We start from the raw sequence: 25210 nt of genomic DNA, 5'->3' as shown, positions 1-25210 counted from the left end.
GAGTCTCCTCCAGCACCATAATTCAAAAGCATCAATTCTTCGGCGATCAGTCTTCTTTATGGTCCAGGTCTCACTTCCATACATTACTACTGGGAAAACCATAGCTTTAACTATACGGACCTTTGTCAGCAAGGTGATGTCTCTGCTTTTTAAGATGCTGTCTAGGTTTGTCATTGCTTTCCTCCCAAGAAGCAGGCGTCTTTTAATTTCGTGACTGCTGTCACCATCTGCAGTGATCATGGAGCCCAAGAAAGTAAAATATAAGTAGTCTTATATATACTTTAAAGCAAAACAAGCAAATAAATAAGGCTTTTAAGGGGAACAGAACTCACAGATCATGGAACACAGAATCACAGAATTGTAGAGTTGGAAGGGACCCCGAGGATCTCTGGTCCAAGCCCCTGCAATGCAGGAATCAAAGACCTCTTGGCCCATGACCTTGGCATCATTAGCACCGAACTAACACAGGAAGCAGCTTTATACTAACTGAGACCATTGATCCACCTGGCCTAGCATTGTCCACACAGACTGGCAGCAGCTATCCAGGGTTTCAGACAGGAAACATTCCCAGCCAGAGCTGCAGATGCCACTGTTGGATTGAACCTGGGAACTTCTACATGCAAGACAGTTTCTCTACCACTGAACTATGACTATTCCTCAACTACATTATAGGGTTTTATGCAATTAATAGAAAGCTTGAAATTGTAATGTTTGGACTACCTAAATGTTAGATGCTAATTTTTTAGAAAGCAATTTCTTAGCAACTGCATCCCCTAGTGGTGTTCAGTGCACACGGCAGTGTTTTTTTGCACTGTTTGTATTCTATGAAGGAGACTGCTGGTAGAAATACAAGGCATATTCAGGAAGGTCAAGGCATCTGAAAGTCATTTAAATTGGAAATAAAATGCCATAGATTTATTTTTCACTCACCTGCCCAAACACCTCCTTTCCTCCACCACCACCACCACATTAGGTGAGCTCCCCCACAAGGATAAACACGGAGAGCTCCACCGCAAGCTCATTTCCCCCCCTTTCATGATCTGGACTAGGGCAGATGGAAGAAAACAAGCAATGACTGTGGGCTGAGTTTCAATGCTTCTTCATTGGTCTGGTGAGTATATTATCTTAGCTGTACGATTATTGTCCTCAGCAGTTAAATCTCCCATCGTAGAGTTATGGGAAGGCAAATGCACAAGTGGTCACTTGAGATCCTGCATCTAGCAGCAATTCCACTTGGGTTTCTGCCTCTTAGAAAAAGACCAGCTGCACCAAGGTCTGGTTGTTCATCCCAACGCCACCTGGCTCCACCCAGCCACGTACCTCACCAAGCTTGGAACTTCACCTACTGTGATCAGCACCCTAGGAAAGCCTCAACCATCAGGATCTCCAAGACCATGTGGAAACCATTAAAAGGCCAGAGTCAAGGATCTTTGTTTCCTACAGCAGGGCCTTGGCCAACGACTTAGACCTAACACCCTTAAGAGGCAAGCAATGGCAATCTTCAGTGTTGCAACACCAAAGATTCTTGAACTCACACTCTCATGCAAAACAGAGGGGACAGCAAGGTTCAGTACTTCCATAACTACAAATCTTTGCACTTTCCACAAGGATGGGTTGGTGTTTTTTGTGCTAACCCTTCATCCTGAAAATAAATTCTCCATTTCATAGGGCTCAGTAATGGGACCTTCAGTCTTTTTTTTGCCCCAGATCTCTCCATTACCGGGAGCAACTCTGGCACAGCCTAGGCTCTGAAAAACTATCTTGTCAGAACAGAGGCTCTTGGCCTCTTTGACTCCACCCTTGTGTCTTCTTCTCCCACTTCTTTAGGAAAGGCAGCCTCTTCCTCTGTCAGCTGGTGGATTAAGGCATGCGCTGCCCTCACCTAGGAGGCACAGCACCTGCCCACTTTACTTCAGTGACCCTGTCCACAAACACAGATATTGCAGGTGTTTGCAAGGCCACTTGGTCCTCAACATCCACACTACCAGTTAGATCTTATGCCCCTTAGCTGATGCTTCCATTGGGAGATAAGCTCCACACAACATCCTCTCCTCAGAGGTTCTAGTTACAGGTAGGTAGCCGTGTTCGTCTGCCGTAGTCGAAACAAAATAAAAAAATTCCTTCCAGTAGCACCTTAGAGACCAACTAAGTTTGTTCTTGGTAAGAGCTTTCGTGTGCATGTACACTTCTTCAGATACACGTACACACTTCTTCAGATACACAAAAGCTCATACCAATAACAAACTTAGTTAGTCTCTTAAGGTGCTACTGGAAGGAATTCTTTTATTTTGTTTCTCCTCAGAGGGACACGCTCATCCAGTTTCATCTTGTTCCTTGTTTCGTGTGTGTGTGTGTGTGGAGGCGGCATCTTTATGCTTGGCCATTGATGGGACAGAAAGCAAAACTAGAGGAAAAGAACAGGAAATCTGTCAAATTACATGGCTCTGCCTTTGGCGCATCCCAGCCATACAACCTGCAACATCCCTGTGCTAACCTAGAAGGCCCATTCATGGTTAGTGTTCGATATTCCTTTTTAATCTGCAGCTTTATGGACCTTTTCAGACAAATATTGTTTCAGTCTTAGCTGAATTTAGAGTTGTGGTAGTGAAAATAACTTCCAGGCCTTGCTATGCCAACTTATCAGGGGTGCCTCAGAGGCTGAGTTGAATATCCCATCCTGCCGTCTAAAAAGTGTAGCAGGAAGTTATAAAGACCTACAAGCTTTGTGACCCACAAGCCAGGACAGCAGATAATCATATTTACCCCTTCAAGATTTTGCATAGGGATTGCTGGTGCAGAGAGTTAACTTGACAATAAAACGTTCAGTTCTCGGGGGGAGCTTTTTAGCCTTAGGTTTGCTTCTGCATTGCTGAGCCACATTTACATCTTAAAGCAGATGCCATTTGTTATTGTAATGTACAAAATGCTCATTGAAAATCTTTGACGATATTGCAATTTTAAACAGATGAAACGAGTTACCAAAACACATTTAAATGTAAAAGCCTATGAAAATTATGTCTTATAAACTGCATTATATGACAGATTATTTGGATCATGCAAATTTGTTCATGCTCATTTGCCTAATCAAAGGTGGGGGGAAGAGCACATGATTATGCCTAGAACATTGTGGGGAGTGGGGGAAGTAGCCGTGCTACAGAATTTTAATGTTGTTGAAATGATCTGTATATGATGGTGATGAGAGAAAGTAAATCTGAAAGTATTATTCTAGCTCAAAACTTGGTTAACACACAGGGGCGTCCTTAGTGCTGAACAATATGGTTGTGTCAACTTAACAGTTTTCCATAAAACTATTCTTGTTTTCAATTTATTTATGGATGAATTGTTTCCATATTTCTCTGACAGTCTAAATTAAATACTACGGAATACATTTTTCAAAAAATAAAAAATATATCCTGTCAGCTAAAAGAATGGCTGCTAATCAAACCCCTTTGTAATACGCGTGCCATGACACTCATGCTTACTGAAAATGCATTTTCATTATATTCTCTTAAATTATATACAACACAGGCACATAATGCTCACTGGAGCACGCTCCTTTTGAAAGAGATGACTAAAGTATTTTTACTGTCATTCCTTGACACTTTTAAATATACTTGTACACCAGCATAACATATCCATCTGAACAACACTTTGTATATGTTTCTCCGTATATTGAAAGCATAAATAGGAAACAAATGGTTGCATATTTCATAAATATTTATATTTAGTTATTTTCTCTGTCTTTTAAAAATAAAAGGCAATCTCAGCATCCCAAGTATTGTGAGTTTTAAGTGTTCAAAGAGCGGCAATGTTGGATATGGTGGCTTTGGGGGGAAATAGGACTGCATTTTGCCTCATTATGTTGACATTTCCATTAATCTTGGAGGACCTGATTCAGCAGAAGACTACAGGTTATACAGCAGGCGCAAATCTTCTCAGGCAATAGATTGGCCTATATAAATGGAAGAAATAGAAGAAAGATGTACTCCTGTCAGGGAGTAATGGAAATGCCTGGGGAGAAGTGTCTTCTTCAGACAACTTTCTTTGCTCTGTTGCTTCTCTCTCTCTCTCAAGTTAAACCTTTTGCAAGGAATGGTGGTATGTACAATGGGGATTCAAGTGCACTGGCTGCATTCAAACATCACACTGGCATTCACATGTGAATGAGCCTTCTCGTTTCCTATGCTTGCACATTCTATCTTTCTGCCTTCTTATGCAGCTGGGAGGAATCCAGAAGCTTCTCGCTGTGCTTCTGTTTAACTGTGTCCTGCCATGTTGTCCAAGCCAGTGTGGTGTAGTGGTTAAGAGTGGTAGACTCGTAATCTGGGGAACCGGGTTCGCGTCTCCTCTCCTCCACATGCAGCTGCTGGGTGACCTTGGGCTAGTCACACTTCTCTGAAGTCTCTCAGCCCCACTCACCTCACAGAGTGTTTGTTGTGGGGGAGGAAGGGAAAGGAGAATGTTAGCTGCTTTGAGACTCCTTCGGGTAGTGAAAAGCGGGATATCAAATCCAAACTCTTCTTCTTCTTCTTCCGAACCCAGCAAACTATGGCTAATGTTAAACAAGCCACCTGCAGAAGTCGCAACGTTAAGTTTGGTTAGTTTCAAACATGCTGACTTAACGTTGCGATTTCTGGAGCTGGGCTTGTTTAGATTAACCATAGTCATTGCGAACCACAGTTCTGTATTCGGATGACATGGCAAGCTGTGTTAACCAAAAGAGAAAGTGAAAGCTTCCCAATCCCTGCTTCCAGCCATGCAGGAGGAAGTGGGGCTGGAGGAGTGTATAAGTCATTCATATCTTGCAGAAAATGTAGCTAATGGATCTTGGACTGGTGACTTGAGAGAGATTAACTGGGTATATTCAGCTTGTGTGCCTCCACCCAGCTGATTTGATGTGGCTGATTTGCTTGCACATAGGGTTCAGTTCCACACCAGCCTTACTGAATACATTTCTCACTAGACTATGACTCTCTCTAGAACATAAAGAGAGGTAAAAAAAGGGTAAAGGACCCCTGGATGGTTAAGTCCAGTCAAATGCGACTCTGGGTTTGCGGCGCTCATCTCGCTTTCAGGCCAAGGGAGCTGGCGTTTGTCTACAGACAGCTTTCCGGGTCATGTGGCCAGCATGACTAAACCGCTTTTGGCACAACAGAACACCACGACAGAAACCAGAGCAGCACACGGAAACGCCGTTTACCTTCCTGCCATGGCAGTACCTATTTATCTACTTGCACTGGCGTGCTTTCGAACTGCTAGGTCTGCAGGCTATGGCATTTCCTCTGCTAGTGCATTGCAAAGGAATTGCATTCTTTTCTCGACTTTGCATTACCCCAAAACTAGACCATTGAGAAACAAGCCAAAGATAGTCTAAAGATAACAGATCTGAGTTATAAAGCTTTGACAGGCTTGATGTCACCACCTGTCACAGTGGGGCACATGCCAGATTTCAGAGACTTCTGTAACTAACGCCAGGCGGCAGGAAAGCAGATGGAGCCATCATCATCTTCATTCTCCCAGAATATCTCTGCAGCCAGCTATGTCAGGATCCAGAGACATTCTGGGCAAATGAAGATAGAGGCTGCAGCCCCTTTGCCCAGCACTTCACTTTATAGCTCTGGGCTGAGTGTTTGTCCCCACCGCTGTCTACCCTGCCAATCCTGGGTAAACTCATTTTGGGAGGCCCACCAAAATGAGTACGAGCGAGATTACCTTGCCCGGGGTCACCCCAGCCCTGAGCTTGGAGAAGAGTGGGGCGGAAAGATGAATTAAGCAATCAGTTAATTTTTTTGAAAAAGAAATCTCTTATCTATGGAACTGAAGAATGCACAAAACGTATAATCAGATGCAGACTCAGAATGCAGCAAACAATTGCTTGCCTCATCTCTAATTGTTTTGCTTTTTTTAGCGCTGGACAACCCATCACCATGAATATGCAGGTCTTTGTAGCGACTGGTCTCCTGGTACATTGTGTGTTCCTGATCTCTATTTTTGACATTTACTTCACCTCTCCTCTGGTCCATGGCATGACTCCCCATCAGACTCCCCTGCCACCACCTGCGCAGCGCTTAGTACTTTTCGTTGCCGATGGTCTGCGTGCGGATTCGCTTTATGAAGTGGATGACGGTGGCATTTCTAATGCTCCTTACCTTAGGTATGTTCCTCTTGTTAAGATACTCTCCTAATCCTTCCAACCCCTGAGATTATTATTATTATTTTTTAAATCTCTTTAGCTATGGGACAGGGATTTTGCACTGTTGTGCCCAAATTTTGCAACTAGAAAATATTATTTCTGCCATTTAAAAATGTGACTTGACCAATAAGACACTTCATATACAGTGGTGCCCCGCTAGACGAAAATAATTCGTCCTGCGAAAATTTTCGTCTAGCGGGTTTTTCGTCTAGCGAAGCGGCAATGCAAGCCACGTTTTCGCTAGACGGAAAAAAAAGAAGAAAAATTTCCGTCTTGCGAGGCAGCCCCATAGACTTTTTCGTCTTGTGGGGCTGCCTTCCGCTAGACGAATGCCTTCGTCTAGCGAGTTTTTCGTCTAGCAAGGCATTCGTCAAGCGGGGCACCACTGTACTTGGTTATCCAGATTGATCAGTAGTCATTCTTATTTTAAATACGCCAGTTACTTCCTTGTAAGATTTCTTCCCACCCCTATTTTATCTTAATCCCAATTTTTTAAGGGATCAGTGAAGGGTGTGATAACCTTCCCACCCCCAGCACATTGTGCTTAGTGTTGTGAAACTGTAAAATCCATGTAACATTTAATTAGAGTTTTTCTCTAGGAAAAGCCGTAGAATCTTATAGTTTAGAAATGGTGATTGTTAAATGTGTGGAAATGCTTCCTTAAATTAGCGGTGGGGCCACCGTTTTTCCTTTTTCCTTTTGAGCCTTACAAGCATGGATTTGGCTTTTAAAAACTGCATGCGTTACCACTGTGACTTACTTCCAGGAATATCATGTTAACCAAAGGCAGCTGGGGAGTATCTCATACTCACGTTCCAACAGAGTCAAGACCTGGGCATGTAGCTCTCATAGCTGGATTTTACGAAGACGTCAGTGCTGTTGCAAGAGGTATGCTGATTATTCATAAAATATTTTGTTTGCATGAACGGGCTTTAGAATATTTGGCCACTAACTATAAAATTATTATAACTTGTATTTTAAGGTAAATTAACTTGTACCAAAAAGTATCGCTGGCGGATTGGTTGCCTCTCCTGACCAATGTGTTGTAGGGTATGGGGTCAGAAGCCCTTCCAATTTGGGACAATTCTTTCAGCAGACTCCTTACTATATCCCAAAGTGTGTAAGGTGTCCTCTGACCCTTTGGAAATGATTTTCGGTGTGTGTGTGTGTGTGTGTGTGTGTGTCAGTGTCAGTCTTTCATTCTATGGACTTTCCTGAGTTATCTTATTTTTGGATCCATGCCTTATACCTCCAATCTCTGTAAATTTGAAAGTCTAAAATGTAAGAAGAGTGAGATTTGTACCTTGTTACTAGGTCTCTAGTAATGACAGAGGATGAGGTGGGTGGACAGTGTTCTAGAAGCGACTAGCATGAGTTTGGCCAATTGCGGGAGGCAGTGAAGGATAGGCGTGCCTGGCGTGCTCTGGTCCATGGGGTCACGAAGAGTCGGACACGACTGAATGACTGAACAACAACAACAACAACTAGGTCTCTGATTAGCATTGTGGTCACTCAAGCTTTGTTTTTTCCAGTAGCACCTTAGAGACCAACTGAGTTTTTTCTTGGTATGAGCTTTCGTGTGCATGCACACTTCTTCAGATACGTATCTGAAGAAGTGTGCATGCACACGAAAGCTCATACCAAGAACAAACTCAGTTGGTCTCTAAGGTGCTACTGGAAAGAATTTTCTATTTTGTTTCGACTATGGCAGACCAACACGGCTACCCACCTGTAACTGAAGTTTTGTTTTGGCATAGTAGACAGTTGGCATATATCTGTTACTCTTCCGTTTTCTACGTGGTGCTAGAAAGTTATGGAAGCTTTTGTGTGCACTATTTGCCTAGGCTGTGTGCACTATAATTAGTATCATTTTGAAGGCTAGTTTTCAAGTTTCATTGGCCACCTGAAACAATGAACAGTGACAACATTCATGCCTGTCTACTGAGAAGGTAATCCCATTGGGGACTTATTCCTTGTGTATCGGATTGCAACTTTTAACCATTATCAGTTTTGCATAGGTATTTGGGAATGAGTGGAGTTTATTCTTCAGTGTCTGAGAGAAGGCAAACAAAATTTGGTTTGCTCTTTATGGTATTTCAGTGGGAAGAAAGATGCAAAATACTTGGCACATTGGACCTTCTGTGAGATTTACGATGGTATTAAAGTGGGTAACAGTGGTACGCCAGTCATTTGTGGAATATGTTGACATAAACTGCTTTGGACATATCCTGTGCTCTTAGGAACTGCTTCATACATGAAAATCTTTTTTTTTTTAATAAAGAATTTATTGGCTTTTGCAACACAAAGAACAACATAACACATGCCCCAACACAAACCCAAACACAAACCCAACAATCAAACCATAATAAAAACAAATACAAATCTCACCAATAATTCTTTTTCTTGTTTGCACAAAAAAAAACTTTTCTTGTTCGAATCAATACTAGGTGACTTCCCCCGTTTTCTCTCCTTTGGTTCCAATTCTAATTTTACTTTAGTAACTTCTCATCTCTAAAATAAATCATTCAAAAATCAAAACTAAACATACTTCTTAAAATCTAGTTTTTACTCCAAAATAATCTATCACTTCTTAGCTTGAATCAAATCTATTCTAAATATAACTTCATAATAATTAATAATATAACTACATAGCACAACATATTACTTTTTGTATCATACATCTTCTTTTTTTCACTTAGACTGCTGCTAATAAAGAAATTCAAATATCTCTTCTCTAGTTCAAAAACTTAAAATCTTAACACACCGGCTTCAGGGTACCATAATAAACCATCCTAATTTTTCCCTTAATGTATTTCACCCTATCCCTTTTCTAACCATTTTCTTTCGCCATCTCGGGGTCTCCCCCCAGACATTTCTCCATCTTACACCAAAACCATTTTTCAGAATGTCCTCTTTTCTTATAAGTCCACAGTTCCAGACACAATCTATAACAGTCCTTGCAGGGAGCATCAGGGTATACAAATCATCACCTTCCAGCATCTCCGCTTCAAAATTCCGTTCATCTTCTAATTGTAGATATATAAATCTTTTCCCCATCATTCCTGGGCTCTCACCCCAGAAATTGGATATAAATTGTCTTCTGATCCTGGGTCTCTCACCCCAGCAGGACTTTTCATCTTCTCGGAGTTGCAAAAGCATTGTACTTTGTACTTCAATAATTCCCTTAAGCTCCCTGCCAAGGTTTTCTTCCATTTTAACAATGTTCTGAATAGTCTTTCTTGTGGGATATAAATTGTCATCCTGATTCAGCAAAGTTAATTTCTGGTTCAGCAATTCTAAGTTCAAAAAAATAATCCTTTGTTCGTGAGTCAGTCCAGAGTCTAAAACCAGCTTGAAAACGAAACCCAACATGGTAGAAGTGGGCATAGGGTATCAGGTTTCAGTATTTTTCCATCTTAGTCACAGTATTTTTCCATCTCAGACACAAGTCTCCGCAGCCATTTTCCCTGGAGTCAGGGCGAAAAGATTACATTCTATCCACTTCAAGAAGAAATATTTCCACCAACTTAGGTCCCCCAAAAGGGGTCTAACCAGACTCACTTGTCAAATTCAAAACATTGTATCCACCACTGCAACAGCAGTCACCATCAAAGCAGTTACTTTCTCTCCACCAAAGGGAAAAGAACGGGCTTCCTTTCCACCGTAGCTCCCGGAGCGCCAAATGTCAAAAATAAGTCCAATTGTTAACGTACTCACGGCCAACGGGCTTCTTCTGTTTTCCTTCTGACAGGTAGAACGATCTCGCTCATCGCGAGCGGCGGCCGCCGCTTCGCCGGTCCGGTTGGGGCATGCCTCCACAGCCCGGCTCCGTGGTCCCTTCACCCCCACTCCCCCTTTACAGGGGGAATGGGAGAAGGGTTCGGAGCCATAGCGGGCTCGCTGGAGAGCCCATGCCGCGGGACGCTCGACCCGCGGTTTAACGGAGCCCCGCTTCCGGTAGCGGGGCTCCTACCCCCGGGCCGGCCTGAGTCGCTTCGCTGCCGAAGCGACCCACGACCGCCCGCGATGGCGTCCTCGCCGGAAGTCTGCTTCATACATGAAAATCTACTGATGCAACTTCTGTTTTGGGCAGGCTGCACGTATACTGTAAGATGTAATATCTGTATGTTTGCGTATTTTTCTGACTGTGTTACGTGCTGGAATTGTGGTCTCCCATTATGTGCTCACCTGGTGAAACAGATGTGTTTGAGTGCTCATTAAAAGTGCTGGTGTTCATTCAGAATGTGCCTGCTACTTTTATTTCCCTTCAACAGTGTATCCAAACTCGCGTTATCGCCCTTAGGAAACACTACAGTAACAATTGTCTCCCTAACAGGATGGAAAGAAAACCCAGTGGAGTTTGATTCCGTTTTCAATGAAAGTAAATACACGTGGAGCTGGGGAAGTCCAGATATTCTGCCCATGTTCGCTAAAGGTAAGCATGTTTTAGTCTTGGCAATGCATCATTTACAAAGCATCAAAAGTTTTACTACAAAGTGCAATGTCCAAAGGAAGTCCTTTGCAACTCTTTGTGGGGTGTGCAGATTTGGAAATCACGCTTTGGTTGGTGGCAACACCGCACAGGGTCACAAACATTTTCCAAATGTTCTTCAAAACATACTGTGGTTTCTTGCTGATATTCCAATAAATCAGGCATCCCCAACCCTTTGGCCCTCCAGATGTTTTGGACTACAATTCCCATCATCCCTGACCACTGGTCCTGTTAGGTAGGGATCATGGGAGTTGTAGGCCAAAACATCTGGAGGGCCGCAGTTTGGGGATGCCTGCAATAAATCTACATATGTTGTCTGCATATGTTTGTGTATCAGTCTAAAAATAGGTAGGTGTAATGCTATCTGCACCAGGGTGACAGGGTGCTGTTGTTTTTTTAAATGCACCCTAATATACAAAGATCAAGAGATCTTGTGTGAGCAGATGGCACTGCCACTTGAGCAGAAGGGTTGACCGTTTACTGCAGCCTGCTTCTTTGCAGCTCTGAAATTCTGGCTTTACAAGGTTGGTGGACATTCCAGAGCAGTTTTCGGGGGGGGGGGGCGGGGGGAGGGATGGAAGAGATGGAAATTTCTGCTTACTCATAGGAGGGCACCATTGCCTTCTGCTTGTATTGTGGAATCTTGGATCCAAGTCAAATGGTTTTTGCGATGCTTGCTCTTTGGCCTTGTGAACAAAAGAAATACGGCTTCAATAACTGGATTTAGTGTTTTCAGAAGGAGAGTAGCCATTAATTCTTTGTCCATGGTGCACTTTGTGATCTTATGTACTGGACACAATCTGACCTAGTCTTCCCCCCACCTCCTCTTCCCCTGTTCCCCCCAGTTCTTGTTGAACATCGAGCCTGGGAAATAATTCTCACTGCGTTTCGATGAGTCCTTGCTCTCAATAGTTGTGTTTCTCTTGGGGCTTAGAAAAAGAGCGTATCTGTTTCCTTGAAATGTTCTATTTTGCAAAACAGTGCATGTGTGCTAATTATAGAAGCATCTGAATGGGAATGTCATAACTCTGGATTCCAGAAGGGCAGTCTCTGTGCCGTGAGACCTAAGAGTAGGAATAGTTAAGTAACTGGTAGGAGATGGGAGTGACAAATGGAGAATCCTTGAGCTGTGTAAATGATGCAGAAGAACCCTGGGGAGAAGAAAATATGTGCTGCTCTGCCTACGTCTGAAATCCATGAACCAGAATAATGTGATAAACCTCAGTGCGTCTTCCCCGATACCATTTTAGAACTGACAGAAGGGATTTAAAATATGGCATTTTCAGCAATTGAAACTTCCCCTTCTCTTCATATCCTCTGTTACATATCTTGTATTTTGTGTGGTTAGGCTCAGCACATTCTCCTTGGAGTATATATTTTCTTTCAGCAGGAAATTGGGAAGGACGTGACAAGGGGTTGTAGCCTTCCTGTTCAATTGTTTTGCTCTAGCCATGGTTTTCACGTTTTCTAGAGTCACATTCCTTTAGTGCTACACTGTACATAGTTGCCGTTGGCTTGGGTGGGTTAATTGGCTTATTGGTGTGGAAAATCAGGGTATGGTGTATCACAGGGATGTCCAACCAGTAGATCGTGATCTACCGGTAGATCCCTGACTGATCCTGGTAGATCGTGGGTTCCTTATTGTGTAGCTCAACAATTCTGGGTAATCCATCCACCCCACGGATACTCCTCCTCCCTCCAATGACAATGGTAGATCACTGCTAGTTTTTATTTATTTATTCTGGGAGTAGATCACAGTCTCTTGGGAGTAATTCCATCCAAAAGCAATCACCCAAAGTGGTCACCATATTGCTCAACCTACAGTCCAGCTCCTTGGCAAGGGACCATGTTCATGTAGTTGCTCTTTTCTGCCTGGATAGGGGGTTTTGCAGGCATTGACATGTCACTTATGCTAGACATTGAGAGTCCGTACAGGGTCACCTTCCACACATGAAGATCTGAACCAATGGCGAGCCGTTTCTCCAGCATCTATGCCAAATTGCTTCTTGTTTCTGCATTTTTTTTAAAGGGTGACTGTAGTTGTGTTAGAACACCAGAATGTCATCAGACTCTTCGCCGCTTAAAATAAGACGCAGGTACCACAGAACCTAGGGTTTGCCGATCAGAAGGTCGGCGGTTCGAATCCCCGCGACGGACTGAGCTCCCGTTGCTCAGTCCCTGCTCCTGCCAACCTAGCAGTTCAAAAGCACATGAAAGTGCAAGTAGATAAATAGGTACCGCTCTGGCGGGAAGGTAAACGGTGTTTCTGTGCGCTGCTCTGGCTTCTCCAGAAGCGGCTTAGTCATGCTGGCCACATGACCCAGTAGCTGTGCGCCAGCTCCCTCGGCCGGTAAAGCGAGATGAGCGCCGCAACCCCAGAGTCGTCCGCGACTGGACTTAATGGTCAGGGGTCCCTTTACCTTTACCTTTACCATTCTATGAATGCCAAGGAAAGTAACATTTAAAGTCTTCTTTTATTTACGTACTCGCCTGGTAGTCGAGGTGATGAGGAATTATATGTAAGTGAGAAGAAAAAAATAACAACGTCGGAATATGTTGTTAAAATTTTAACTACCCAAATCAGGACTGGCTGAATGTTTTTAAGGATTTAGAATTTCTTTAATGACATCACTGTTGCTTTAAAGGAGGTTGTTCAGCCCGGACACTGAGGTCCAGCTCCGAGGGCCTTCTGGTGGTTCCCTCACTGCGAAAAGTGAGGTTACAGGGAACCAGGCAGAGGGCCTTCTTGGTAGTGGCATCCGCCCTGTGGAACGCTCTCCTACCAGATGTCAAGGAAATAAACAACTACTTGACTTTTAGAAGACGTCTGAAGGCAACCCTGTTTTTTAATGTTTGATATTTGATATTTTGTTGGGAGACGCCCACAGTGGCAGGGTATAAATAATAATAATAATTTATTAAAATTAATTGTTCTCTGCCCCACCCTGTACCAAACCATTACTCAAGTTACCCTTGTGCTTGTATTGTGGAATCTTGGATTCCACAAAAAAATGCTTTTTGCTCCACTGTTTCAAGTTCTGCACCTGAAGTCCTCTCTCTGTGCAGGTTGTCTTCCATACAGTTATGTTAACAGGTGTTATTAAAACAAAATAAAAAATAAAAAAATTCCTTCCAGTAGCACCTTAGAGACCAACCAAGTTTGTTCTTGGTATGAGCTTTCGTGTATCTGAAGAAGTGTGCATGCACACGAAAGCTCATACCAATAACAAACTTAGTTGGTCTCTAAGGTGCTACTGGAAGGAATTTTTTTATTTTTTATTTTGTTTTGACTATGGCAGACCAACACGGCTACCTACCTGTAACAGGCGTTATTAAGATTTTTTTTCTCGCATAGAGACTGTTTCTTCAGGTTAACTGCCGGCTGCTGACACACACTGGCTTTAACTGTCTTGCAGGACTTCTGCTGAAGTCTCCCTCTCCCCTTTCAGACGTCCTGAGCTTCTGCCTTCAGAGATTTTAGCCTTGGGGTGTTTGCTTCTTCTCTTCATCATTTGCCTGCTCCCACCAAGACCCCTGTCTGCCACTGCTCTTGGCTGCAGACCTTCTTTCTAGGCTTGTTCCTTGCCTCTTCTTCAGTTCCTTGATTAATCTCTCCCCGCTCTCCCAAAGACTGTTCAACAGACTCTTAAAACAGTGCAGAGCTTGCCCTTTCGTTTTCTCCAGTCATAACCTTCTAACGACTCGCCAGATTCCGATTGGAATTCTGAAACCTCGTTGACCCGTAACTCAGGATCAATAAGTTTGGATGGAATGTCCGCTGAGAAACAACAACACCCTATTGCCTTTTGACCTTTTGGATTTCACTGATTCTTATATAAGAGCTGCGTCCTACTGCCAACTATCAATGTCCATTTGTCTGCTTCTCGGCAGGCTGCCACCTGAACCCCGATACTTCCCTGGCTTCCTTAAGAGTAAAATATCACCCACTCACTTCATATGGTTAACTGTTTTATGTTTACAACAAAAACAACCTTCCTACATTTAAGTTGAGCAGTTGTTTTACTCTCCCCCCCCCCCCATGAAGGTGCTACTGGGGATCATGTCTACACTCATTGCTATGAAGCTGAAAAGGAGGACTTTGGAACAGAAGATGCCAGCTTTCTAGACACGTGGGTTTTTGACCATGTTAAGGTGAATGAATATCTTTGTTTCGCTTCCTTAGTTGGCACGGTCAGCATGGCAAAAGATTTACGGTCTCTCCTTACCCCCACCCTGTGAGTAATACAGGGTGGGGTAAGCAAGACATTTCGAATGTGCTTTTCGGTGCTCTTCAGTAATCAGTTAATTCAGCCGCAGTTTCCTGGTGCTGGGTTTTACTGGTGATGCTGGGCTTCGTTCCTTTTCTTCTGTTGGGCATTTGCACACACAGTACTGGATGGTTATAGCATCGGGTATGTATGTGACTGAGAGATGGACAATCCCCCCCTCACTTTTTCGGGGCTCCCTCTCCTTTCACCATAGAAGTTAATGGGAAATGCTCTGAGGACTCCAACTGGGAAATTGTTACGGTGGGGTGAGTTTTTCACACTTCCTTGACATTGAGGTCACAAGCATCTTGAGCCGGAGCCATGCTTCAGTTACATAGCTGGTATTATCCTTATTTCCTGATGAATAGCCTTTGGGCTATAATGTAACTTAAATAGAAAACTATCTTTAGAAAGATTTTTTCCCTCCAAAATCATTTTATTTTAAAAATCCAATTGAAATTAAAAAAATTCAATTAAAATTAATAAATCCATTTTTTAACAAAATAAAAAGAAGCATTGATTTTTATCCACCCTGATATTAACCGCTGTATCCAAAGCCTTGCCAACGCACACCAGCCAGGGTGGTGCAGCTGAGGAGACTGGATTGGGCCCCTTTCTGGAAAACGAATTGGCCCTGGATCCAGTGGATTCTTGGCCAGCCTTGCTCTACCCTTGAGCCATGCGAACACAGTTTGTGTTACTGTTTGATCCACTGCACTTTCCATGGCTGTAGCTGTGGTCTCTCTGTCTGACACTCTGTCTTTGCTATCAGACATCTCCAGCTTGCTCTGACTCTTTCCAGCAGGGAAAGGACTAGGATCGCTGCAGAATTAGATTTCCTGCGTACATGCTGGTGGCATCAAACAAAAATTTGAAATTTTAGAAGTTTAGGTATCTGCTTGCGCACAGGATAATTTATAACTGTCTTTTCTTATCTAGGATTTCTTCCACTCTGCCAGAAACAACAAAACATTGCTTTCTAAACTGCACGAGCGGAAAGTTGTTTTCTTCCTGCACTTATTGGGGATAGACACAAATGGCCATGTTCATCGGCCTCATTCGAGGTACAGTGCATTAATATCTGTATTTTAAAATATAGCAGCTTCTGTAAGATCCCGTCAAAGTTAAGCAGCTTTTAGTGCAATTGATAGCAATGGGAAGGGAGTTAAGCCAGTGCTTTAGAGATGCATAATTAGAACGGGGGGGGGGGGTCATTCCCGTTGTGAAATTAAAAATGTCACTTTAATATTTCTGTATCATCCACGTAAATCCCTCCTGACACATGTATTTAAACCTGAAATGACGACTCTGGAAAAGTAGGCAAACGTACTCATTTATGCTAATACAGTGTTTCGAGCATTTAGTTAGCATATTTCATTGTGGCCTTTCTAATCGTAATGGCAGCAAACTTTTCAATGATTCCCAAATCAGAAAGTTAGGATCCAGACCTGTGGTTAAGGGAGAAGCTTGGTGAGGATTTCATGCGTCACAGCACAGAAGGGAGTGGGGCAGAGACTGTTGTTTGGGAAAGGGGGTGAAGAAAAAAACTCCGCTCTACAACTTGCAGCCCCTCTCACATTTGTCAGGGGCTGCAGCCACATTTTGATGTAATTGTTATAGGGCAGTGATGGCGAACCTTTTAGACACCGGGTGCCCAAACTGCAACCCAAAACCCACTTATTTATTGCAAAGTGCCAGCAAGGCAGTTTAACTTGATTACTGAGGTTTTAGTTTAGAAAAAAAACAACAACTCATACATTATCATCTTTTGTCTTAAAAGAAAAACACAATAACAGAGCTTTCAGTGATACAAACAACTTATTACTGAAAGGTAAAAGTTTGCGCTTGGCATGCTTTTGAACAATTAATGTCTGGCGAACTCTGTGCTGGGGCAATGGCATGCGTGCCCACAGAGAGGGCTCTGAGTGCCCCCTCTGGCACGCGTGCCATAGGCTTGCCACTACTGTTCTAGGGACTCCAACAGGCCCTGTTTTAACCCTTAATTGCATTCCTAACAAAAGTCTTAAGGCAATCTGTAGAACTTTTAACATCAAGCAATAATGACTGCTGAAAACCAGCACATAATATTTTTTGCATTTGTTTTTAAAATGAGCCATGCTACCATTACAGGAGATCCGCCATAACAAAAATGCCTGAAGCTGGACAATGACTTTTTTCTGCAGAAGGTGCTACATAATTGTGGCACCGCTGTCAAGAAGGCTATATCCCAGACGATACAAGATCACACCTCCCCTTCTTGACATCTCCCCTGGAGCTGTAAACTGTAGTTTGATAAATTCCTTTAGAGCAGGCATTGGCAAACTCAGCCCTCCAGATGTTTTGAGACTACAGTTCCTATCGTCCCTGACCACTGGTCCTGTTAGCTAGGGATGATGGGAGTTGTAGTCCCAAAACATCTGGAGGGCCGAGTTTGCCTATGCCTGCTTTAGAGTCCCGAGTCCCCTCTTAGAACTATGATTCCCAGGGCTCCTTGGGTTTATAGGCAAAGAGTCATTTTACAATTTTACATTAGTGTTGGGGAAAGGAGAGAGTGCTAAAGATTCTGTCAGCTAAACTTTCAAATGCATCTCCAGTTGTATTATGGCTGTCTGTACCACAGGAGATAACTTTTAAAAAAATTAATTGGGTGGCGTGCCTTGGATCCAGATTCCTAGTGTAATTTACCAAGGGGATATTATTGATATGGAAACTAAATAGAAAACTTTAATCTTTGTTTTTTGCATTTCTTTTCTTTTCCGCTTTGGCTGATCTCCTTGTAACTCAAGCCTCCTGCCTTAATGAATGTCTGGATTCATTTTCTATTATAATCATGTCAAAACATTCTACTCCTTTCTCTCCTCTCCAGAGAGTACAAGAACAATATTAGGAAAGTCGATGAAGGTGTAAAAGAAATTGTATCGATGGTTGAGGATTTTTATGGAAATGATGGCAGCACAGCTTTCATCTTGACTTCAGACCATGGAATGACAGACTGGGGTGAGGATTCTGCAAACATGACCTTTTTCTTCATCCTCCTTTGCTGCTGTGCTGTGCTGACGAACGCCAAGGCTGCCTTTACCCCCAAATTAATCTTTCGCATGTGGTGATTCTCCTCAGCAGAATTAATATAACTTCAGAATGCTCCCATCTACTCAAGTAGGTTTCTTAATGCAACCCCACCCCCTCCAGATTGCTTCCCTGGTTTTAGTTAATTTATTGAAAACTGCTTCTACTTTGCTTTATATACGAAAATGCCACAGATTTCCTTTTTTCTTCTTCAACACGTTCTGTGATGTGACAGAAAGAGAGGCCAGGCAGCAAAGTCTGCTTAGGTGACCCAGCAGTAAGAAGCATTTGATAAAGAGAGTGTGTGTCCCCCCTCCCTCAAAAGATGTTAGGAACAGAAATCCCTGCGCAGCATCTTTTTCATGTAAGGATATTGTTTGCATTTGGTTAGAATTCTTATGACTTATTACATTTCTAATCCACAACTCAGACCAGGGTAGTATACAATAATCCATTAAAAAACACACATCAATACAACCCCCTCCCAACCCCTATAAAACAAAAATACCAAGCAAATCAGAAAATCCAGCACCAACCTGAGACTGTGTGGTGCAGTGGTTAAAGTCCTGGACAAGGCCCTGGGAGGCCGGGGTTAAAATCTCCACTCAGCCATGAAGCTCACTGGGTGACCTTTGACCCGTCACTGTCCTTCAGCCAGACCTACCTCATAGGGTTGTTGTGCAGTTAAAATGGGAAGCAGGAGAAACTTGTACATCACTTTGACCTCCTTGCAGGGAAGGTGGACTGTAAATGTAATTTCCATAAATCTGATTGAACAAATGTTGGTTACTCTATGACACCTAGAAGCAGCTAGCATAGGAGACAACAGTATTTTTGTGCCGAGGAAATTCTGCAGCCAGGGTGCCCACAATAGAAAAGATTCTGCCACCCTTGCAGGTAGTAGTAGTAGTAGTGTGTGTGTGTGTGTGTGTGTGTGTGTATAAGACAGAAGCAAACCTTCAAATACCTTTATCCCAAGCCATATAGAGTTTTGCAGACTAACATTAGCACCATAAATTGGCTTTGGTAGCAGGTAGGCAGTGCAGATTTTTTAAGAATAGGTGTCACACGACCCCACTTTGCAGTGCTAGTCAAGTTGCCTGGCTGCTGTGTTTGGCAGCTTCTAGACTGTCTTCAAGGGAAGCCCCTAACGGAACTCATTGCAGTAGTCTAGTCAAGAGCTTCCCATCAGCCACATGGGTACAGATGAATCAACCAAGTTTCCACATAGAAATGCAGCATTTGACACGTCCATTTAACATTAGGCATCCTTTGAGGTTCTCGAGTGGGCAACACTAGACAAGTTCAAACGTTTTAAAAGGTACAATCTTAACGGTTTATTGTTCTGCGTTAAGGTCCGTTGCAGGGGCAGCAATTCATTATGAAGTAATTCTAACTTTGTTTTCTTTTAGGGGCTCATGGGGCTGGTCATCCGTCAGAAACATTAACACCACTGGTTGCTTGGGGAGCAGGAATCAACTCTCCACAAAAAGTCAGCTCGCAACAGTATGAAGACACGTTTTTAAAAGGTAGATAGGATTATATGTGTAGGCAGGGCTTTTTACCAGGAACTCACCAGAACTCAGTTCCAGCACCTCTCAGGTGGCAATAAGGGAACAAGGGAGGGGTTCATGGTGAGTTCCGGCACCTCTTTTTCTAGAAAAAATAGCACTACAGTATATGTGGGTCATATTTTTTCTGTAAAATACAAGGGGCATACTAACCTTTTATCTTGGGGTAGTCTGCCTGGCACCATTAAGATGTTTGTTGGACCTCAATGCCTGTCAGCCCCAGCCAGGATGGGCCGTGGTTGGTAATGATGGGAGTTGTAGTCTGGAGGGAACCATGTCCCCCATTTTATCCTCTTAGCTGCCACAGATAAATTGGTGTATTTATCAGAAAATGGAAGAGAAGGGAAGTCGCTTCATGGCTCCCCAGGGATATGAATGTAGGCATCTGGTCCAAGCCCACTGGACTTAACTGTGTACAGTGCTACCTCAGAACTCGAACGGCTCTGTTCTCGAACGTTTTGGCTCCCGAACACCGAAAACCTGGAAGTAAGTGCTCCGGTTTTCAAATGTTCCTCGGAGCACAAACGTCTGACACGGCTTCCGCTGTGCAAAAACCTAGCTGTCAGCCAGTCGGAAGCTATGCCTCAGAACTTGAATGTTTTGGAAGTTGAACAGTCTTCCGGAATGGATTATGTTCGAGTTCCAAGGTACCATTGTACTACCAAATGCCATTAGTAAATCATAAGATAAATTAATTCCACATTTACTTACCAGGGACTTTTTTATGAGAAAACACATTTGGAGCATCCTATATAGTAGGACAATGCAGATGAGGGATAGTTAATTAATAACAACAACAACAATTTATGATAACTATGATAAAATGAAAAGGCAAACAATATAAGCAAGAGGATGTGGTGCTTTATTTTAAGAGCTCTAACTGCTTCACATACATTCTTATAAAACTCTCCAGAAAGTAGGGTGGGTAATTTGAACTCATGTTACTGATGGAGGAAGCCTGAGGCTGAAGAAATGTGGCCTGAGGTCAAGATATGGACAGACCCAATTGTCCACACAATCTTTTCTCCCCCCCCCCCAACCCAGAAAGTCGGCATTTAATTGTAGCTTTCCTTTGTTTTTATTTCAGCTTGGAAACTGTGGTTCAAACCGTGGCTTGAGCCAGAGCATTTAAATTGGCTTCATAGCATGGTATCTACCTAGCCTGTTAACCATACTTTCTCAGTTGAAATAAAAAAGGAAAACTAACTAATGGAAGACTTCCTGGCTTGTGTGCTAGCTCACACAAGGGGCTGCATACACAGCCAAAGTTATTGTTGGTATCTGCTTAGAATGGCTAGGGAAACCCAGCCAGATGGGCGGGGTAGAAATATATTATTATTATTATTATTATTATTATTATTATTATTATTATTATTATTATTAAGCCCAAGATATTATGTGACTCTTGGGTTGGGTTTTGTTGTTGTTGCTGTTATTGATACTAAGCTTTCGTATCTTTATTTCTAGTTCTTATAATGATTTATGTAGAAATCATTGAATTACAGTTGTATACTTTTTGATGTGTTTCATTTATTGTTTACTTTTGCTATGTTTTTAATTATGTACAACAACAACAACAACAACAACAACAACAAATAATCTTTATTACAGTCGTAGACCAGCATAAGGAAGGAAGGGTACAATCATTTAAAATCTATAAAAAAACTAAACTAAAAGGAATTAAAACAGAAAGTATCTATAAAAGTCTGTAAGAATCCAAAAGAAGCTAAGGGAGTCTAAAAGAAGGGTTAGGAACATTAGACAAGAGTATATATAAGACTACAGGTATCAATCTACAGAGCACTCTTCATATGAGTGCTCATTATATCTAGTTTGTGGCACAGATTTAAATATGTAAAATCTTTTCATGTTGTAAGCCACTTTTGAGTATGCCATTAGTATGAGTAGGCCTATGGTTTGAAGTATGGAAAACCAGCATACAAATTAAAACTTGTGGATAGGAGCAGGTTAGAATCTTCCAAGTGGCTCGAGGTTCTATGCCTCTGGCTTCATTTTCAAAACTTGATACTTCGGTGAGTAGTTAAACTTTGTCTTTCTGTGGCTTTAAAAAGGTGAAATAGTTTAAGTGCCCTTGGTACACTTCTTAGATTTTTGTTCTGAGGCAAAGCATGATTCTCGTTTCAACTGGGGAAAAAAGTGTGTTATGGAGCAGAAGAGACCGACAACTCATTAAGCATCAAAGGGCTTATTTCCCCCTCAAGATCTGTTCGCGTTGGTTAGGCCCGTGTCGCAAATGGGTCTTTAATTCTCTCTTTATCCTTTCGTAGATTGGAAACTGGAGACCTTAAAGCGGCAAGATGTCAACCAGGTACCTTACAGCTGGTTAACATTTGTCTTTAATTTAAGCTACCACAAGACATGCAGGTGGGAGAATGATTTATAGCGATAGCAAAAACATTTTTTTTTAAATAGCCAGGTAATTTGATTTTATTTGTTCCGATCAATATGGAACTGGGCAGGCATGACAACATTTTCAATATCCTAACCGGAGGGAAGAGATGGAAAGCATGCCAAGCACTTCCTTTCCCTTTTGTGGGCAAATCTCCCCCTCTGTTCCATCACACCTCTGGCATAATGTTACTGTCGACCAGCACTAACGCTATAATCAGGATCGCCCTTAACACTCGGAGTTTGTAACTGGGTTTGCAAATCCTTTTAACGGGGCAACTCATGGAACATTTATTTAATGTTTTATTGTGTTTTCTATATATGTTGGAAGCCTCCCTAAGTGGAGGAGGCAGCCCAGTCAGATGGGCAGGGTACAAATTATAAAATTATAATTATTATAAGATGGCGTCATCATTCCAGTCAGAATTCTCGTTTTCCATAGTGTTTCTACCCTAACGTAATGTCACAATGTATGGTTGCATAGATTTTGTTTAAACAAGGAAAAGCTCTGGAGAACTCAAGATTTAAACAAAACTTGACACATTGCCTAGGTCAGGCATGTTCAGATTCTGTTTTGGGGGCCTAATTCGGACCCCTGGCTGGTTTCATCCAGCCCCTGTGGCAGTTTACTTATTGGGGTCAAATCCAAAAAAAGCTCAACATCATGCATGTTCACTTCATCAAATCTGGCCCTCTTTGAAAAAAAGTTTGGGCGCCCCTGGCATTGTTGTTGTTCAGTCGTTCAGTCGTGTCCGACTCTTAGTGACCCCATTGACCAGAGCACGCCAGGAATGCCTATCCTCTACTGCCTCTCGCGGTTTGGCCAAACTCATGCTAGTCGCTTCGAGAACACTATCCAAACATGGACAGTATTATTTCGAAGGACCTAAAGTCTGCAGCAAGTTTTAAAGGACCTCACACTTTGTTTGCATCGAAACGGATTTTTCCACTTTGTAATTTTACAGCACTTCGCCTTTAGCCTTTAACTGAGCACATTTTTCTCCGCAGGCTGATATAGCACCGCTGATGGCTTCTCTTATCGGAGTCCCTTTCCCCCTGAACTCTGTGGTAAGACACATGCTAGTTGTTGGGTTTTTTCCCCCCTCTCCTGGTCACGCAATTAGAATCCTTGAACCAACCCTTGCAAGGAAAAGTGGGGGGATAAATGTAAGGCTTTTCAGTGGTTGCTCATGAGGAATCAGGCGGACGCAGAACTTCTAAAAACTAAGTTCTTTATTGTGCAGCTATTTACAGTGGAGCTAAAATAAAGACATCCAGCTCATCCCTCTGCAGAGTCCGGGAATGTCTGTTTCCGGTTCTTTGCCCAACATAAGAGGCGCGGGATCCTGAACCCCCGCCTCCCCCCTCTACGTCCTTCCTCTCTGCCCAAACGGGGCGACGGAAAGGGTTCCTCTCCCCCTCTTCCCGCTTGGTGCAGAGGCTCTCCATCCCTGCCACAGCCCCTGCTCCGACTTCCTGTCTCCATCTCCCCCCTCCCCACTGGAAGAGCGGTCGCTTCCTCCATTCGAGGAGGATGACGAACTGCTCAACGGAGACAGGGGCTCCCTGTACTGCAACCGCCCCGGAATCGCTTCCCGCTGTGGCGAGGGTGGTTTCCTGACAATAAATATTTTTAATAAATAAACTTATCATATCACCAGTGGCAGAGCTTCATGCTCCAGCACTGGGGGTTGTGGTGGTGGAGAGCAGGCGGGGGCGTGGCTGCCACGCATCCCGGGGGGCATGGTGCATGTCCTGGGGGCATGGTGTGCTGCCTGTGGGGGCGTGGCACCCACTGTGGGCGGGGGGCAGCCCTGATGGCACCCCACCGGGATTGTGGTGCCGGGGGCGGTGCACTCCCCCCCTTCCTCCACCAGTGCATATCACCATTGGAAAAAGTGTTCTCAAGTCACCCACTTGCTTCAACTCAGACAGAACAGAACTCCAAAAGCAGGCCTTTCAGATCTGTATGGGGTTACATGGGAGCAAGTGGACTTTGAGATACTGTTTCCAAACTGCTGATGGCTTGAAAGTTTGAACTGTGTGGAGAAGCACAGTTTGGGAATTATAGGGACAGAACTACCTAAATTGCATAGAAGTTTATTTATGTACGCTACTACAGCAGCAAGAATGTTACCTGCCCCGAAATGGAAAGAAGCAGAACTCCCATTAAAGGAAAAATGGATACAAAAACTCATGGAATATGCAGAAATGGCGAAACTTACCAGAAGAATAAGAAATCAAGACAACAAACTTGTTTATATAAAATAATGGAAACGGTTTATTGAATATTTACAGATAAATTGTAAACAGATGAAAACATTAGCAGGATTATTGTAACAACCTGCAGTTTTATAAGAGTATATCTTTACGGTAGATAATTAAATGAGCAAGTTAAATGAATTTGGATATGCAGAGGATACTAAAAAATAAATTTAAGGAACTGCAGAAAGAGGGGGAAGGAAGTCAAATTTTGACATGTTAAATTGATTGTAAAACTAAAGAAATGCATAAATGTGAAAAGTATATATAAAAAAGAGAAGCAGACTGGAAGGCAGTGGAATCACTTCAAGAAAGTTGTAAAAGCCTTGCCAAATGTCTGCGTGTGCCTGCTTTTGCATATCTGTATTAGTAATCCAGGGCACATTGGCAGTCTGAAAATTAAAAAAATGGAGATGTGAGAGGGAGATCGTGGTCCCTTCCAGCTCCACAAACTCCACAAAGCTCAGAGTGGGTTTGCTTGAACCCCGCTCACATGTTTTTTCAGTGCATTCTGGGGTTTCAGGGTCACTTCCTGCCCCCTCCCCTGACGAGCCACCAGGCACACCAACGGTTGCCTGTACATTTTTCAAGCATGTAGAGGGGCGATATGTGTGCGGTGCTTCTCCATTCAAGGTCGGGGTATCTTGGTTGGTGCCTGATTTCTCTCTTGCATCAAGGAGCACCATACATGAATGTCAGTTAAGCATGTTGCACTCTTTTTTTGTGATTGGTCAGCGCGATGCCAGCGGTGTGGGGTCATGGCCATGGGACAGGGGAGAGACTGGTAGGAGATGCCCTTCAGTATATAATGACTTGGTACTGTAGTTACAGGTGGGTAGCCGTGTTGGTCTGCCATAGTCGAAATAAAATAGAAAATTCTTTCCAGTAGCACCTTAGAGACCAACTGAGTTTGTTCTTGGTATGAGCTTTCGTGTGCATGCACACGAAA

At 43.0% G+C, this 25210-nt stretch overlaps 1 protein-coding gene across 1 annotated transcript in view; it reads left to right on the top strand.

The window, feature by feature from the left end:
- PIGN (phosphatidylinositol glycan anchor biosynthesis class N) overlaps window positions 1-25210 on the top strand; it is a 79559-nt gene that overhangs the window by 1481 nt on the left and 52868 nt on the right. The window contains exons 2-11 of the mRNA XM_033154430.1: window positions 1050-1111; window positions 5909-6154; window positions 6960-7081; window positions 10530-10628; window positions 14731-14837; window positions 15893-16017; window positions 17820-17950; window positions 19432-19548; window positions 21879-21919; window positions 23008-23067. Of these exons, the coding sequence (XP_033010321.1) occupies window positions 1050-1111; window positions 5909-6154; window positions 6960-7081; window positions 10530-10628; window positions 14731-14837; window positions 15893-16017; window positions 17820-17950; window positions 19432-19548; window positions 21879-21919; window positions 23008-23067 (1110 nt within the window). The remainder of the gene's footprint in view (window positions 1-1049; window positions 1112-5908; window positions 6155-6959; window positions 7082-10529; window positions 10629-14730; window positions 14838-15892; window positions 16018-17819; window positions 17951-19431; window positions 19549-21878; window positions 21920-23007; window positions 23068-25210) is intronic.

Source organism: Lacerta agilis, chromosome 7 (assembly GCF_009819535.1).
Source record: "Lacerta agilis isolate rLacAgi1 chromosome 7, rLacAgi1.pri, whole genome shotgun sequence".
NCBI lineage: Eukaryota > Metazoa > Chordata > Lepidosauria > Squamata > Lacertidae > Lacerta > Lacerta agilis.
Note: the sequence above shows the minus strand (reverse complement) of the source record. Positions and strands in the feature narration are given on the sequence as shown.